Genomic DNA, 16,480 nt, shown 5'->3' on the forward strand with positions numbered 1-16,480 from the left:
GATGGTGATTATGGGCAATTAGACAGCTGCTACTTTAATATTTTTTATAAGTTTGTGGAAAACCAATGAGGTGGCTCCACTGAATAGTTTGCTCGTTTACTGCGGCATCACACTTTTCCTCCGACATTGTGCTTTTATGGTAAATTTAATGACTTTTCTAATGAAACTTGTTTACCATCACGGTGCCAGATAGCTTTCCTAAAGTACCTACACTCATTACAGCTTTAACCATGAAAGTTGTGATCAAAAAGGTCAGATTCTGATGTTAGTGATGACAAAACTTCACAGGATTATCACTCACCTTTATTGTCGTCCTCCCAGCGGAGTGTTTGAACACCTGCTCGATGTTTGGGTTTTAAAGCCCTCATCAGCGATGTAAAAAAAAAAAAAAGGGAGAAAACCAGTTTGCTGTGGACCAACATCGAGAGAAAACAAGATTAGAAACTGACGTGAATATTGTGCAACGCTGAGCAGTGAAAGAGACATAAATTCCCAAGAGGTTATTGGAGGCCAAATCCAATATGTATGTTACCTGCTGCACCAGAGACAATAAAATGCTGGACATATAGTATGCCGACAACAAACAGGCAAACAGCTCATCACCTCTTCCTCCTCTGGGAGGCTCAGATCACAACCGCATTCATCTCCAGCCTGTGTATTAATTTTACACAGAGAACCAGCTGTGACACGCACTGTGAAGAGATGGTCTGAGGAGACTGAAGAAGCTCCACTGTGCCAGAGGAGCTCTGTGCTCCTCATGGAGAGGACATTGACAGCATCCCAGAATGCATCACGGGCTGTATTAACCACTGTGTGAACAACTTATGAAGGTCTGGTGTCAACCCTGAAATAAAGGCTCTCCTCATGGAGAACAAGAGAGCCTTTAAATCAGGTCGCAAAGATGACCTGAGAGCTTTACAGAAGAGACTAAGAAGGATGGAAAAATATCTACAGGAAGATGAGGGAGGACTCATCGATTCAGAAGAAACTGAAAGTAATTTCAGGTCCCAATAACTCCCAGGCTGTAGGAGATTTAGGGTGGGGGACTGATCTGAACAAATTCTTCAGCAGGTTCAATCAGACACTGACCACTCCCTCAGCCCTTTTATTTTTGACGACTGCTTCCTCTTTTTCCCAGAACTTCACGCCTCTCAGCTACCTCCTCCGCTACATAGGACTCCATTCCACAGCCTCCATCCCCCATATCCATCCTGTCTATTTCAACACTTCAGCTGAGGAATTAACTGTAAAAAGTTCAAAGCGCAAAAGGCTGCAGCGCTGGATGGCATCAGCTCCGGGTTCCTGAGGTGCTGCGCAGATGAACTGTGTGGCATCATGGGATGCATGTTCAACATGAGCCTGATGCTGAGGAACAGACCACAGCTGTGGAAGACCCCCTGTGTGGTACCCGTGCCTAAGGCCACACATCTGAAGGACCTCAGCGGCTAAAGGCCGGTAGCACTGCACTGATGAAGACCCTCGAGAGATTTGTCCTCAACCATCGTCTCTGCTTGGAGAGATCTTTGTTGGATTTACCGCATTTATCTCTGCCTGGCATCGGGGTGGATGATACCATCATCTACTTCCTGCACTGAGCTCTGACCTACCCTGAGAAGCCTGGAAGCACTGTGAGGATCACGTTCTTTGATTTCTCCAGTGCTCGAGCTGTCAGGAGTGAACCACCACCTGTCCAAGTTGATAGTGGACTACCTCACTGACTGCCCGCAGTGCGTGAGGACACGAGCTGCATCTCTGACAGGCTGGTCTGCAGTACGTGGGCCCCGCGGGGAACTCTGCTGGCACCGTTCCTGTTCACCCTCTATACTGCAGGCTTCGTTTCTCCCAGCTTCCACCTTCAGCAGTCATCGAACAACTCTGCTATAGTCGGCCTCATCACAGGTGAGGACCACTCAGAGTACAGAGTGAACTCAGGGCTTTGTGGACTGGTGCCAGCAGAACCACGTCCTGCTCAACAAGGGGAAAGCCAAGGAGCTGGTGGTGGATTTCCACAGGTACAGATCCACCACACTAACACCGGTGAAACTTCAGGGAACTGATGTGGAGATAGTGGACTCTTCTAAGTACGTAGGTGATCATATGGCTAATAAACCGGACTGGAGTGACAACACTGATGCTCTTTACAGGAAGAGTCAGAACAAACTCTACCTGCTGAGGAGGCTGAGGTCTTTTTGGGTGCAGGGGGTGCTTCAGCCATCTTCTATGGTGTAGTTTTTCTGGAGCAGCAACTTATCAACACTTAATCACTGAGAGGAAAATGTTAGAAAAGCTCATCACAAGCTCTGCTCGAGGATGCCCCCTCGACCCAGCTGAGGTGGTGAGGAACAGAGAGACTCAGACAAAAATAGCATCACTGTTGGTCAATGTCTCCCACCCCCATGCATGAAGCTGTTGAACAGCTGTTACCAACTTTACGCAAACATAAACACATATGTCAAATGACCAATTACATTTTAAATACTTTCAGCTACTTAAACTCCATTTTCATTCAGACATCTATTGAGGTTTATCCGAGGGGAAGTTTTGTGGATTAGTTAAAGTGGCTACAAACCTATGGTGACTTTATTGGATGACCTGTGTACATCGGCATGCAGACAGTAAAGACTTTTAATCCTCAGATTTTAGAGGCAGACGTCACATCTGACAGCTCACTAACTGCTTTGCACATTGTTCTTTGTGTACATGGGGCTACACAAGTGACCATTTGACCAATAAGAGCTCATATTGTTATGTGATTTACATGTGACCTTTTACAATATGGTTATCACAGCCATTAGCATACAGTCAGCTCTAAGAATGATAGAAAAATAAATGAGAAAACTCATTCATACCACACTCTTTTTACTGACAAGTTGATTAATGATCTATGAAAAGTTTGACCGAAAAAGGCTGTTTTTATTTTACTTCCTCAAATAAATGTTTGATCATTTCAAATGAAACAGCAGCTGTCTTTGATTTTTATGAATACAGTCATCGACCGAAGAGTTTTTAAATATTAAGACAACTAGTTAATAACTTTGTTGCTTGAGGGAAGTCACGCCAAGTGGGTTTGTGGCTCCTCATTGGGTCACAGGATGGATTGTTTTTCAGACTCTGCTCCCAAAATTTTTGGATTCCAATCTGATCCTGATATCAGAATTTTTAATATCTGTTGAAACCAATTTGGTCAGATCTGTAGCGTTTTTGTTTAAACATTTAATTTAGCTTTTTGTCCTGGTGTATGAGCAACAAGAAACAACCCACACAGGCCCCGTTATACTGTTGAATTTTGTTTTTAACTTTTAATTTGTTTAATTTTTTAAGGTTCTCTCCTTAGTTTTTATCACTGAAACAAGCCAACATGACTTCCACTACCAATGTCTGCTCAAAACACATCACCAACAACTTTCTTGTTTCTTGCTTTTTACCTCTGAAACATATGGGAAGCACAGTGTACAGCAGAATATTCTCTGTACCAGCAAGCAATGTGACATATCACCAAAATAAATCTAATGATTTTTTCAACTTTTTGATGATATTTAATTACTGAAATGTGCAATGAGCTGCAGCAACACAAGACCAAAGCTATTAGATCAGTGTCCTCGACCCCAGTATCTGATCAAAACAATGCCGGTGGCCTCATCACTAGTTCAGGCTGCTTAACTAATGTGGTTATAAGTATCTCAGATCGCCTCTGAAAACATTTACCCAGCGTCCACACCTTTATTTAGCACTATTAGGACATGATCATATCATTCAGATTGTATGTTAGTGTCAAGCGTCCACGGGTTAGAAAGGACTCTGACTTAGTTTGAAGCCTAATTGGTTTGTAAAATTAGATTTGGTGTTTGTCATAACTGTAAGTGCTGGACAACAGAAAACATGTTTTTTTTTTTTTTTTTTTTTTTGTGTGAACTGAGCGTGACTGAATCGTCCCCTCCAAGGATGTAACTTTTTGTTTCTAAACACATTTTTCCCGTAGCTTATAATCTTTCTATCTGTGCACCCAGACATAATCTCCTGCTTGTTCCCACGTCTTCAGCTGCCGAGTCATGTTTCATTTCAGATGCAGCCCATCTACTCATACTCCCCCTGTCTTTGCTTTCAGGAACTCCAAAAAGGAGCTAAATGACATTCGGTTTGAGTTCACACCTGGGCGAGGTAAGGAATCAAGCCTAAATTAATTTTTCTAAATGGCAATTCCCTTTGTAATAACACCCTCTCCCTCTCTCTATTGATGCTTGTATGCAATAGACAATATCATTGTGCTATGGGCAGCATCTAATTTGTGCAACACAATTACCTGCTAAGTGGAATGATGCAGGCCAAATATTTGTCATATTATTCCCTCACAAGACACTGCTGAAGGCGTTTCCCAAGAGCTCTTCTCCGCCGGTCTGGTCAACGGACTTGATGTCTTAATTGGTAATGTTCCACCTCTTTGTTTGCAATGAATTGTTCGTTCCTGGATAAAAGGAGCCAATTGAATCTGAAACACCTATTAAACACATCACTGTTATTGTAAGCATTGTTAACAAAGAGTCTAATATTAAAGGGCATAATATCATATTTTTAAACTTTCCTTTTCAAAATGTGCTTTTCTTCATAGAATTAGTTCATGTTTTTCTCACGATGGCTAATTTTCTCTCCTTCGTTTTGCTCAGAAACCGAAAAAACAAAACAAAAACCCAGCAAGCTTCTTCATCTAATTATTGGCAGGAGAAAGTATCTTGTTACCTGATAGACCTTTTGACCATAAGTAACAACTGTGGTTGCTTTGATGGTCTGGCTGTTGACTCTGCTCAAGCCATCAAGTAGTAGTGTGACATAAGCTGTGTTGTGTCCTCGTCCCTTTAAATATTGCTTTCGTTAGATTTGAGGTTTCAATAGTTTTATAGTCCCAGAGCAAAACGATGAGTCCAATGGAGGGGCTGTGTTCTTTTATTTTCTTTACCTGGAATTATGTCCATAAAACTCACCCACATTTACTGCAAAGGTGATATTTTAGAAGAAGTGCTATTAACTTCTTATTTTCCTTTCAACATATTATAGTTTAAAATGTTTTTTTAATCAAGAAAGTAGTTAAATATTTGTTGTAAGATGCTTCAAGATGCTGCTTTATGGATGTTTTTTATAGACATTTTTGGCTGTCTTTCTACTTTATTACGGATGATTCAAACAGAGTCTTTTGTTACTTAGAAGAAGTGTTTAATATTCATTATCTGCTTTAAAAACCAAAAGAATGGCAGATTGCGATGTATTTAGTTTGTATGCTTTCATAATGTTTAGGTTTTCTGTCTCTGTAATGTGATATTTGCCCTTTAAACTCCACAGAATCTAAAAATTATTAGAGATGATGCTAACATTTGACTCTCCATACGTTTTCATTTGGACAGTGTTATCCTCTCTCTGTTACAGTTGCTGCTCACCTTCAAAAGATTGTAGATGACCCGATTACCTTTAAAGTGTTGACCTTTAAGCTGGTGAGTTTCCAGAAGACCGATGGCTGATGACAGCCTTAGTGGGTTTTTGTCATGCCATAACAGTGTCCTCCCGTTAACGGCCTGTTGATGCACAGTGTGATGAAGGATGCAACTGCAGGACTTACTGCTGTGGCCAGGTGTCTAGCAAAACAAATGACCACAGGGTGAACAAGCATCTGTTGCTTGGGTTTTTCGGTCTAAGACGCGGTGGAAAACGTTTTATGCAGAATTACAGCAGAGCTGATACTATAGAAAACTATCCTAGGGAGCTTTAAATAATGCATACATATGACGTCAAACATCAACTGATTTCTGTTCAAAGGTTTCTGTACCTGTAGTTTTTCAAAGAGAAAAACTACAGGTACAAACCTTTGGACAAATTAAGCACTATATTTGAGGAAAGAAAAACACTGCAGTCAGACTGCATTAATTTAAACATGGAGCTGACAGAGTCATTGTTCTGGCCTTCTTTGTGTTCCTTGGCCACTTTTTAACCATATTTCGACCATATACGCAATTAAAAATCTGAAAAAATGCACCGAGCATCAGACAGAGCTTTAGCTATTTTGCAAAGAAGAACGGGCATACATTTTAGTCTCTAAATGTGCAAAGCTGATAGACAGACCTCAAAAGACTTGGCAGTGTTAATTGTATAAAAATGTTGATTTAGAGCGGCGAATTCCAAATGCACACCACACTGTTTAAAAGTGTGATTGCAATTTTTTTTTAAACTTTCCACTTCACACTAATGCACTACATTATGTTGCTCTGTCACATAAATTCCAATAATTGAAGTTTGTGGTTGTTGTAACGTGACAAAATAGGAAACAGTTTAATGTTTGATAGGCACTATACAGTTTACTATATAAACTGGTTTGTTTAGTACTGAAACTCATGATTATGTCATCTATTAAAACATTATCCTCTCAAATAAGACTAATGCTTAGATAGCTCTGTTGATTTATTATTAGTAACAATTCTGTTTTCTTTATCCACTCATAAATCCGCCCCTGCATTGTGGTAAAGGCCATAACATGAATTAGTACCTTTTTGTTTTGTCAACAAACATAGCTCAAGTCACATAATCCAGTTCAATATTGATTTTTTTTGTGATACATTGTAGGACCTGACTCATAAACCTCCACAGCAAACAACAGGACCTACACAGCTCTGCACAAGCAGAATACGTCTGCTCTTTGTTGCATCTTTAAAAAAAATAAATCTATAACAAAACATTGATTTTTGTTGATTGAAGTCTTGTGCTTTCCTTGTAGAAAATCTCCAAGGTGTTCAAAATACTGCAGGAGAAACACAACATTCAGACAACCCCAGAAATATTTTATTTCTGTATGTTTCTGATCTGAATCTTAATAGACACTACTAGTAGGTCTGTTTTTCAGGCTAACTTGATGTTTCACGTTTTTGTACAAAAAAGAAAATGATAGGATCACCATATTAATTTAACATTATTATGATGATAGGAGTTTTTATTTAGATCAAAACATTGCTGCTATTCTCAAACTGACCTTTCCTTCATGGTTTTCCATGTCTTGCTGTTCCTTATTGGTCAAATCTCTGTTAGATCCCTGTGAATGCAGAGTTTATTTGCTGAGACTGCATCACTGAGGATGCTGATAAATCCACATTATCTTTGAACACCTCAATTGTAAGCTAAGAGTTATGAGGGCAATACCATAAAAACCATGGAGTGACAATAATTATCCTCACAAGGGGAACAGTTCATAACACTTTATACGTATATAATTTATAGAGTGTGTGGCACTGTGGCAGCTTTATGGCTGAAGTGAACAAGAGATCCCAGTGGTCTCTGAGCTCACAAAAACTGACCTTTTCTGAAATCACTGCCTCAATGTTGCCTAGACAATCAGGGCTAGCAGACCCCAGCAGTGTTGAGGTGACTCTCTCTGATAAGGTGGGAATGGATAAAACATTTATAACCTTAAAACCTAATTTTCAGTGGATACAGACAAATCAAAATGAAGATTAAATGAGGTGCTGAAAGTAGACACATCTAAATGTTAATGAGACCAAAGCAAATGGCTATTGGAAGAAACTCAAATGCAATCTCTAGCTAGATTGAGCTATATAGTTTATGTACATTTGTTAAAAATTAAATTTTAAAATATTTGTTCTGTCACGATTTGATGTTTTTCAGATACAGAGTTAAGTATAAAATGAATAGATAACTCTTTATACCTATAGCTTTTTTTCTGCATTTTCGGTGAGGTTGTAACAGGATCATAGTGCAGACTGGAGCTCTTGAGCAGCATAGCGAGTTGAAAGATTTAAAGGTGCATAGCCACGTTATTTGACTTTTTTATTTATTTATACATCAGTAATTTACCCTGGTTGCATACAACACTTTTATGATAGACTATCACGTCCTGCTGGCGTATTAGTTATTATTTTTGGCGTTTTATGCTTTTATTTATTTTTTGTTAATTTTGTTAGTAAATAAAGCCGTGCGTGTATATTTTTAACAACAATGGAAGTATGACACTGCGTGTACGCAGCAGGGGATAAACCAGGAAGCAGCTAACGGCTATTAGCATCTCCCAGCAAAGCAAGACAAACAATGGTCCAAGATCCAGTGAAAAAAAAGTGCAAAAGAAAATATGATTCCAAGAGGCAAAAGACGGGAATACAGTATGAACGTTGGTGTTCACTGAAGGCAATGCTAAAGCTAAGCTGCTGGGATGTGACCGCAGAGTTGATTGACATGAGTAAATGTTCTGATTTATACTGTGACAATAGTAATATCAATGCTCTTCTTAGCCTCTACAGTCTGAAGTTAAAATAACATTATAAAAAGATCGACTGATTGATTGGTTCTTACCTTGATGATATTTCCCTGTTTGTGTTTTTGAACGGGAAATTAATTTATCAGTTCTGATACGAGGCTCTTAGAGTTGCTGTTAGATCGGTTTCTTTAATTAATAATGGCTGGTCCCCAAGCGGCCGCTTTACTGCGAGGCATTTCAGAGGATCAGGCTCGGTTTGGCATTACTATTAATACTGATTTATTAAGTTTTTCAATTATTATTATGCTGTCTGATAGTTACTGCCGATACTGCCGGTAAATGTGCCTATCGCGCCGGGTGCTGGGGTTATTTTTAGGCTCAAAAAGGACTATCAATACACTATCAGGATGGACGCTTGGCGTATATGACCTCATTTTATTGTAATCAAACGTTTTTGGTCTTTTTTTAATAGGCATATAATGTGGCTATATACCTTTAATAATAACAAAAACTTACAGTGCTGCATGAGCAGAAAAGGACATGGAGCGTGGACGGAGAAACAGGTGGTACAACAGGGAAGTAACAGGCAATGAACAGTAAGAACCAGTGAGCTTATATATTGAGGGAAGAGAAGAGAATGTAAGAGTGTCAGTCAGAGGAGAATGTGGAGCAGCTGAGCCAGAAGGAAAGCAGTTTATTAATTAACATGAATGGAGCTGGAGTGACTTACAAAGAAACTGTCAAAGCAAGGGGCTGAAATCAAGAGATACAACAGAAAACAATTCTAAAATGTACCAAAAAACATAAGAATAAACTAAACAAGCTCTCAGGCATGAGGGGAAGACATTGTCAGGTCCAGGAGCTTTCCTGAATGAGCATATAAACATATTCCTCAGATATCATTATATCCAGGTAGGAGGCCTGACCTTTTATTAGTCTGCATATATTGTCTGTATGTATTGTAGAGAGCCACTGCACCGCCAGCTCATTGAGGTTGGGGTCGATGAAAAAGGGAGAAAAAATGCCTAGAAAGGACTGTGATGTTTAGGAGTTCCTCTCTAGTGAAAGTGAAACATGCAAAGTACAGGAAAGTGAAGCACTGAGGGTGCCCTCTGTGCTGCCATCTCGCAAAGAATGAAATAATCCACAAATTAAATGGCCACGTTTTCCAAAGTCAGAAGAGGTATAGAGTACCTCCATAATGGTCTGGGTTTGCCAGTTGGAAGTGTCTGGAAAACCTCCAGAAGGAGGCAGCTAAGACGTATCCTGTCCCTCACCTTACCTTGAAGGCTGAGTTCAGCAATGGGGAAGCTCATTTTAGCTGCTTAAATCTAAGATTTTGTTCTTTTGGTGACCAAAATGTCAGAACTAAAGGTAAGGGGTTTGAACATAGATGGTCAATCTTAAGCAGAGGGGATCAAGTATATGACATGAGGGATGGTAGTATGTGCTGGGAAATGGATAGATTGATTGGGCCGTCATCTGCAATAATACAGGTGAAAGGACATGGAGCATATTCCATTCAATTCATCCACAGATGTTATATAAACTCTATGGACTTTTATAGATGAACCACATGGATTACTTAGACTAGCATGGGCAAGTCTTACGTTTTTAATAAAAACCACAACAGTTAAACAGAGAAGGTCCCAGGATTAAGTGAATGTGAAATCTTGGTCATGGCATTTCTTTAGTAAGGAAACATTTATACACCAAAACAATGGTTGTTGTCACCAGACATGTCTGGTGGTGAGAAAATAATCATGTTTGATTTGAGACAGACTTCTGAATTTAAATTTTTTATTAAGCTTTGGAAGCTTCTTGGGCTCCAGACGATGTTCTGTCTGGCAGATATAGTAAATTGCTAATTAACTATTGCTTGTTAAAACAGTTTGCATAGAGGTGTAATTTTTATGAGGGGGCCACTCTCAAGGGAAAAACAAATTAATAGACAAATTACACAACCCTGTTCTTCCCTGCTTCAAATGCAACACACGTTTAATATTAATTGTCTTATACCACCACAAAGAAAGACCATTAGTCATACAGTTTAATGGATGACATTGACGTTTGTTAGTGCTTTCACAGAACTTGTTAGCGGTCCAGAATCTGATGGATGACAGAAACTTTGTCGTCTTGCAGCATCTTTGACTTTTCTGTTACTACTTACCCTCAGCTGCCAGGGGGTGACCTCTGCTCTTAGCTTAGAGTTGTAACATAGTCACATAACACTTTCTGTGTCTGTATCTTAAAAACAGCACATAGATCCACAAGTAAGACAGAATCACTAAAGGTGAGCAGTGTGTAAATGGTTAGCTGCTTAGTTGCTGTAAGCTGCCAAGATATCCAGATCGAAGACTCTCGCTGGTAACTAGTGTTGCTTTGTGACACCTTGGCTTGTAAGTTAATTTAAGTCAAAATGTTTGAGTGTGGTATGGACACTATGACACCCTAGTCTTGTAGTCTTATTCTGGCTTTCCCCTAAGAGCTAAATGGTGCCACCACTTCTTTTTATTCTCTTGTCTTCGGGTTGCAGAGGTAACTGGTCCAAGAGGGAAACCCATTCATCCATCTTGCCAGTGACAGCTGATCCAGCTGGTATTCTGGCTGATCCTAGGGATTTCCCTGGACAGAAGAGAAATATAGGCCCTTTGGCAAGTTCTGAGTGTCCTTCTTGTTCTCCTCGCTGTGGCACATGTTTAGAAAACCTCCAAAGGGAGGCAGCCATGATGCAGACCAGAGTCACAAACCCCTTCATTCTCTATTGAAGCAGAGAAGCTACTGCTCTTCTCCCCCTGGATGGCAGGGCCCCCAATATTGGAAGCTAATTTCACCTGCTTGGAACCAGATCTCATTATTGCAGCTGTTTTTATACATCATGACCATAGGTCAGAGTCAGAATGTAGATTGACCCATAACTTGAGAGCTTTGTTTTTCTAGCCAGGTTCTCTCTATACTATGCCTGATTACAGAAGCATCCTCATTACTGTGGGTTAGCCATCAGTTCTGTGTATTCATCTCCCTGTCTGGCCAACAATCACTCATGATCAGGACGTCGATTTATTTCCAACTCTTCCACTTGAGGTAGACACTGACCTTTGACCAGCCTTTCCTAGTTGAGAAGTATGGACTTATGGGAGCTAAAGGTCAGGGGTTGAAGATGTCTACAGAACCACATTATCTGCAAAAAGAGAAGACCTTGAGGTTTATAAACCAGACACTCCTCTCTTCATGACTAAGCTTTCAGATCCCATCCATGAATACCACAGATGGGAAACAAACCTTGTGCTGAGATATGCAAAGATCTCTTTAATAACTTTAATAGCAACGCTGGCACATTAAACTTTCACACGACATATAACAAAAGGCCTCAAGAGACACAACAATATACCTGTAAACCATCACCAGTTCGTCCAAAGAAAAAATCGAAATATAATTGGGAGCAGTTTACCTTTTACTTGTTAATAACAATGTCTCGAGACTTAAAGGAACCGACTTTCATCCCAGTCTCATCACACTTGGCCGTAAACAGCTTCAAGGCTTGCTGCAGGCCATTGCTTGAAGATACAAACAGCATCAGACCTTCAGGTGTCCAAACCAGACACCCTCCTCTGTATGAAAATACCCTGAGATCCCATCCATGAACAGAATCAAAGCAAGAAAATACAATAGTGTGTCTCTAGACTGTTCACACCCATTATAATGTTTACATTTATGCAACTCAGTTTTTGTATTTTTTAATATACAATTGTCCCTCTGACAGGTTTATTTCCCACCTTCTGAATTGTGCAGGACATATTTGAATTGAAAGGCAAAACAGCCTTTGAAATGATTTATCAAGGTCTCCCCCCCCCCCCCCCCCCCCCACACACACACACACACACACACCTCCATAGAAATCTTGACAGGGCGTGGAGACCAATTTTGAGGAAGAAATTAAAATTGCAATTGAGGTTTTTGTTTGAGTTCCTTAAATTTGCTTAAATTTGAAGGATTTTAACATATATTGTTTCCTTGTTGATGCAAGATGTTTTTGTCCTCCTCCTGCAGGCTTCCTGCTGCGATGACATAGAGATCCCGGATGAGGTGAAGTTGATCGGCTTTGCACAGTTAAGTGTTAGCTGATGCCCCCTTCGTCCTTGAAGCAGGTGAGGCAGGGAAGACAGTTCAGGGCAGACAGACTGAGGAACACACCCCGGCCATCGCCACCACCACCAAGACTTCCTGCTACATCCTTCCCAACAGCCTCACAGAAAAGTCCTCGTCTTTTCTCCCTCGCTCCTTTTATCTTCCCAAAGCTCTGCCGTCGCCTCACCGCCACCTCTGCAGCGTCGACTTCCCTGCTCGCCGTCCCTCAGCCTCTAACCTTAACATTCCAGCACCCAGCGCACAGAACAGAACCGGGACACAGCCCAGGAACCAAAAGATGTACTCAGGCAGTGAAAGAAGGTGATAAATATGTAGCTTTGAATGTTTTATTTATTTTCTCAACTCCTACACTGTTCTTTTCAGCCAAGTTCTCGTTGTTTATTGAAATGAGAAGATATTTAATTTTTTTTTTTTTTTTTTGTCTTACTGATTTGTTGCCACTGTGAACAGAAAATTTCCCACAAACCCTCTGATTTGTGAAAATTCCCCGGGGTCTGTGTCAGAATGTAAGATTTGGTAAATATGTAGATATAAGCACATTTTTATAATAACATGATGAATGTTCTAAAAAAGAATCCCCTGAATGAAACGTTTTATGTATTCAGACCTGTTTAACTAAAAAAAAAAAACGGTACCGTTCGGTTGAGTGTGCAGAAATAACCGAGACCTGGTTGTTACTGTGTATACTTAGCTGCTCTCGACGGTGTTAACGCTTCAGAAAATGCTTGAGGTGCCTTGTTCATTTTTCCGTGCCTAAGAAAGATGTCAGCTAGTGAGACCACACTGAGAGCTGAACCCCCTGAGTGTCACTTCATCAATGTATCCCCCCCCCCCCCCCCGCCCGCCCGCAACGACGCTGTTCTGACGCGCTGTCTTAGCTCAACAAGACGAGATAAAATGCACTTTTGAGTGGAGAGTGTGCAAACCAACAAACTGACTCTTAATTTATGCTTTTTTTTTTTTTTTTTTTCATCAGACGAATAAAACCTTATGGAACCTGCAGGTGTATACTCTTGCTCTAGTTAGTGTCCATCAGAAGCCACAATCCAACACTGGGTGGATTTTATTATTATTTTTTGTTCGTTTTTGTTTAAAAAAGTAAAGTAGCTGCCTAATTGTTACCGTATGAGGTCTAAAAACAAAGCCAAACAGCTTCTGCTGAGTGTGAAGAACCTTTTGTTTGTCCAAACAAGTCCAGTAGCACTAAATCGTTTTAGGTATAAAAAATGTTAAATAATAACTCCTCTAAAATCTTTTCTCTGCTAAAGTTAATTATTATTATAATTTTTTTTAATGTACACTCTGTGCATCATTTCAGCGTATTACCCATTCTCCTTCTCTGTAATCAGCTAATGTCAAACTTCTGATGAGGAGCAACAAATAAAGAGAGTATTTAAGAACTGTGTGATTTCTTGAAGATTGTCGTTACAAATTTATTGCAGTCAGAGGTAACTTCACATTTTACATTGGTACACTGACTTTGAATTAAGCCCTCTGTGGGTTGATCAATTTCATCAAAGGATGCATCCTTTTCTTTCTAACTCATTACTTAATCCATATGTATTAATAGCAGTATGAACATCAACCATATTTTCCCCCAATTTAGAGCTGATGTGTTTTCAAATTTTTCCATTAATGTCTTTGTGTAGTCTATATAATATAGGAGTTTTACTTTTTGAATTTTATTTGGGCGAAGTTATATTTTACTGAGAATTGCCTGTGAAGTAAATATCACTGAATCATTTTCAATGTTATAATTGTTGTAATTAGTAATCCATGACTTGTTTTTTTGGGGTATAAATGTGACATTATACAGAGGCTAATTCCTCTTAGCCATTTTTACAATAGGAAAAACATGAGAAAATGCCATTCAGCTAATGTCGATGTGTTATTTTCCCCAAATTTGCTCCAAGAACTTACCTAACTGAGCTGAACTTCTTCAGAAGAAGTTCAGCTCAAAAAATAACTGGAAAGTTTAAAAACACTAGAAGTGGGAGAAAAAAAAACACATCTGAACAATGTGTATTTTGGCATCACAGTGAGTATAGGAGGATAAAGACAAGGGGGGCCAAAAATCTCTAAACCTCACTGTTGACAAATGATACAAACATTTTAGTGTGATAATAATGTACTGCAGTATATGGATGCATTTCTAAAGCTGTTTACACATCTCTGCAAATAAATCTAGAGGGCGCTATAAAAGTAGGACTTTATTCGATACCAGCAAAGGATCCGAGTCCGGATTTTCTAGTTCAAAGTGTACAAAAGTCATTATTGTACAACTGAGCCGTTGAAGCAGTCGGTGACAATAACACATTCAATACTGTACTGGACGTGTCTGACAGGAGCACCAGAGAGAGCGTAGCTATGAGCAAAGGCTACATGAAGGAGTAAAACAGATGCAGTATGTAGGATAAAGACCAGATTAATGCCTGTTACGGTGAAAATGGACATTAGAATGCAATCACAGAAGTCGTGTGTTATTTGCAGAGCGATTAAAATAAATTATGTTTTGCAGCACCATAAAGACAAACTCAAAAAACAAAACCTCAATCCTCAGGACACCAGTGGCCTCTGTGCATCCATGTAACAGAGGAAGCTGGAAGAAAGTAAACAAGTAAAAGCACTGATTTCATTTTAATTATTCAAGTATTTTTTTTTTTTTTTGTATAAAAACATACAATATATAACAACAATCCCCCTTATGGGATAAACGCTTTCACAGTAAATGTCACATTAGCTTATAAGACTACAAAACCTCAGTGAAAATTAAAAACCAAAAAAGAATTAATTGGCCACCGGAGCCACATTTTCTCAGGGCTAGGTCTCTCCACATTGTTTACACAGTGACAGCGAGTCGGCAGCCACCGAAATGCCAGACACACATTACAATACATCCAGTCTGTAATGATCCCAGCAAGACGTAATGAGAGTCTCGCATGGCGTGATGCAGTGCTTTTCTCGGTGTGCGTCGCAGCTGATGAGCTGAAACAGCTGCTGATATACAGCACACATAACCAAGAGCAACAGCTACAGTAATGAGAGGCCAGTAGCAGAGACTCATAATTACTTCAGGCATGATGAAGCCAAAGTGGGAAAGCATGTAAATGTGTCTCGTCTAAAATCCAAAACATCCACATTGCTTATTTTGCTTAAGAAAAAAAAATAAAAAGGCAAAATGATGATGATTGTATGTAAACAAAAAACATCAGGCAATTTCATAAAAGCAACAAGTCTGCCACAATCTTTATTAAGACTCTACTGTATTAGACTATAATTTCACCCTACTTGGATTTGGATAATGTCGATAAGATGTACTTTATATTTATCCTCATTAAAGACAGTAAGGAGTAAGGAGCATGAGAGCGCATGTCAGAGTAATGGTCATCTGTATTACGTTTGCATTCTCATGCCTCAGAAGCTCTACTAAACTATACTTTTAGAGGCATTCTTTGGAGCTCTAATTTACAAGTAATGCAATGTTTTAGTGGTTTCTTCAAATTCTTTTGGATTGCTTTCTTGGAGGGTCAGCAGCTAGGGACCTGGTAGAGATTCTTGCTCAAGGACACTTGCAGTAAAGGGGAGAAGAGGTTTGTGATGCCTGGGGAATCTGAATGACACGCGGCCCCTACAGGGAAAGCCACGGCAATTGATGCTCACCTCTGATCGGCAAACTTATAAAGTAGTAAAAACCTACTAATAGCGACCCAGCACTTAAAGGGTTAGTTTAGGACTTTTGAAATGGGGTTCTGTTAAAGAGTTAGAGACACTTTTTATGCTACCCTCAGGTGAGAACATCTGCATTTCGTTCAAATCCAGAGTAGGTAAACCTGGAGGATGAAGCTAACAGGTACCAAAATGGCAAAGTCCGGCCTAAAAACCACTCATATTTTTTTTATTAAACGCCGTTGCTGTTTATGCTAACTTTACTATATTATCTTGTTTCATGAAAACCAAAAAAAAAAAAAAACATTACAATGCTTTAGATGAGCACGATTTGATTATTACCTTGCTTTACATTTTTCTCAGGCAAATAAATTGACCATCTTGTACATGTGTATGATTGTTTCTAGTGTAGAGGTTTCTAGT

General features: G+C 39.6%; 1 protein-coding gene across 3 annotated transcripts in view; it reads left to right on the plus strand.

Annotated features, from left to right (window-relative positions):
- Positions 1 to 13,791, plus strand: part of stk39 (serine threonine kinase 39) — a 39,605-nt gene extending 25,814 nt beyond the window's left edge. For 2 of the 3 annotated variants that reach the window (XM_036139385.1, XM_036139384.1), the window contains 4 exons: positions 4,106 to 4,158; positions 4,354 to 4,422; positions 5,416 to 5,480; positions 12,293 to 12,367. In XM_036139385.1, coding sequence (XP_035995278.1) covers positions 4,106 to 4,158; positions 4,354 to 4,422; positions 5,416 to 5,480; positions 12,293 to 12,367 — 262 coding nt within the window. Of the gene's footprint in view, positions 1 to 4,105; positions 4,159 to 4,353; positions 4,423 to 5,415; positions 5,481 to 12,292 lie in introns of all 3 variants that reach the window. The other variant, XM_036139383.1, reaches the window with a different exon arrangement.
- The last annotated feature ends 2,689 nt before the right edge of the window (positions 13,792 to 16,480 follow it).

Source organism: Fundulus heteroclitus, chromosome 7 (assembly GCF_011125445.2).
Source record: "Fundulus heteroclitus isolate FHET01 chromosome 7, MU-UCD_Fhet_4.1, whole genome shotgun sequence".
In the NCBI taxonomy this organism is placed as follows: domain Eukaryota; kingdom Metazoa; phylum Chordata; class Actinopteri; order Cyprinodontiformes; family Fundulidae; genus Fundulus; species Fundulus heteroclitus.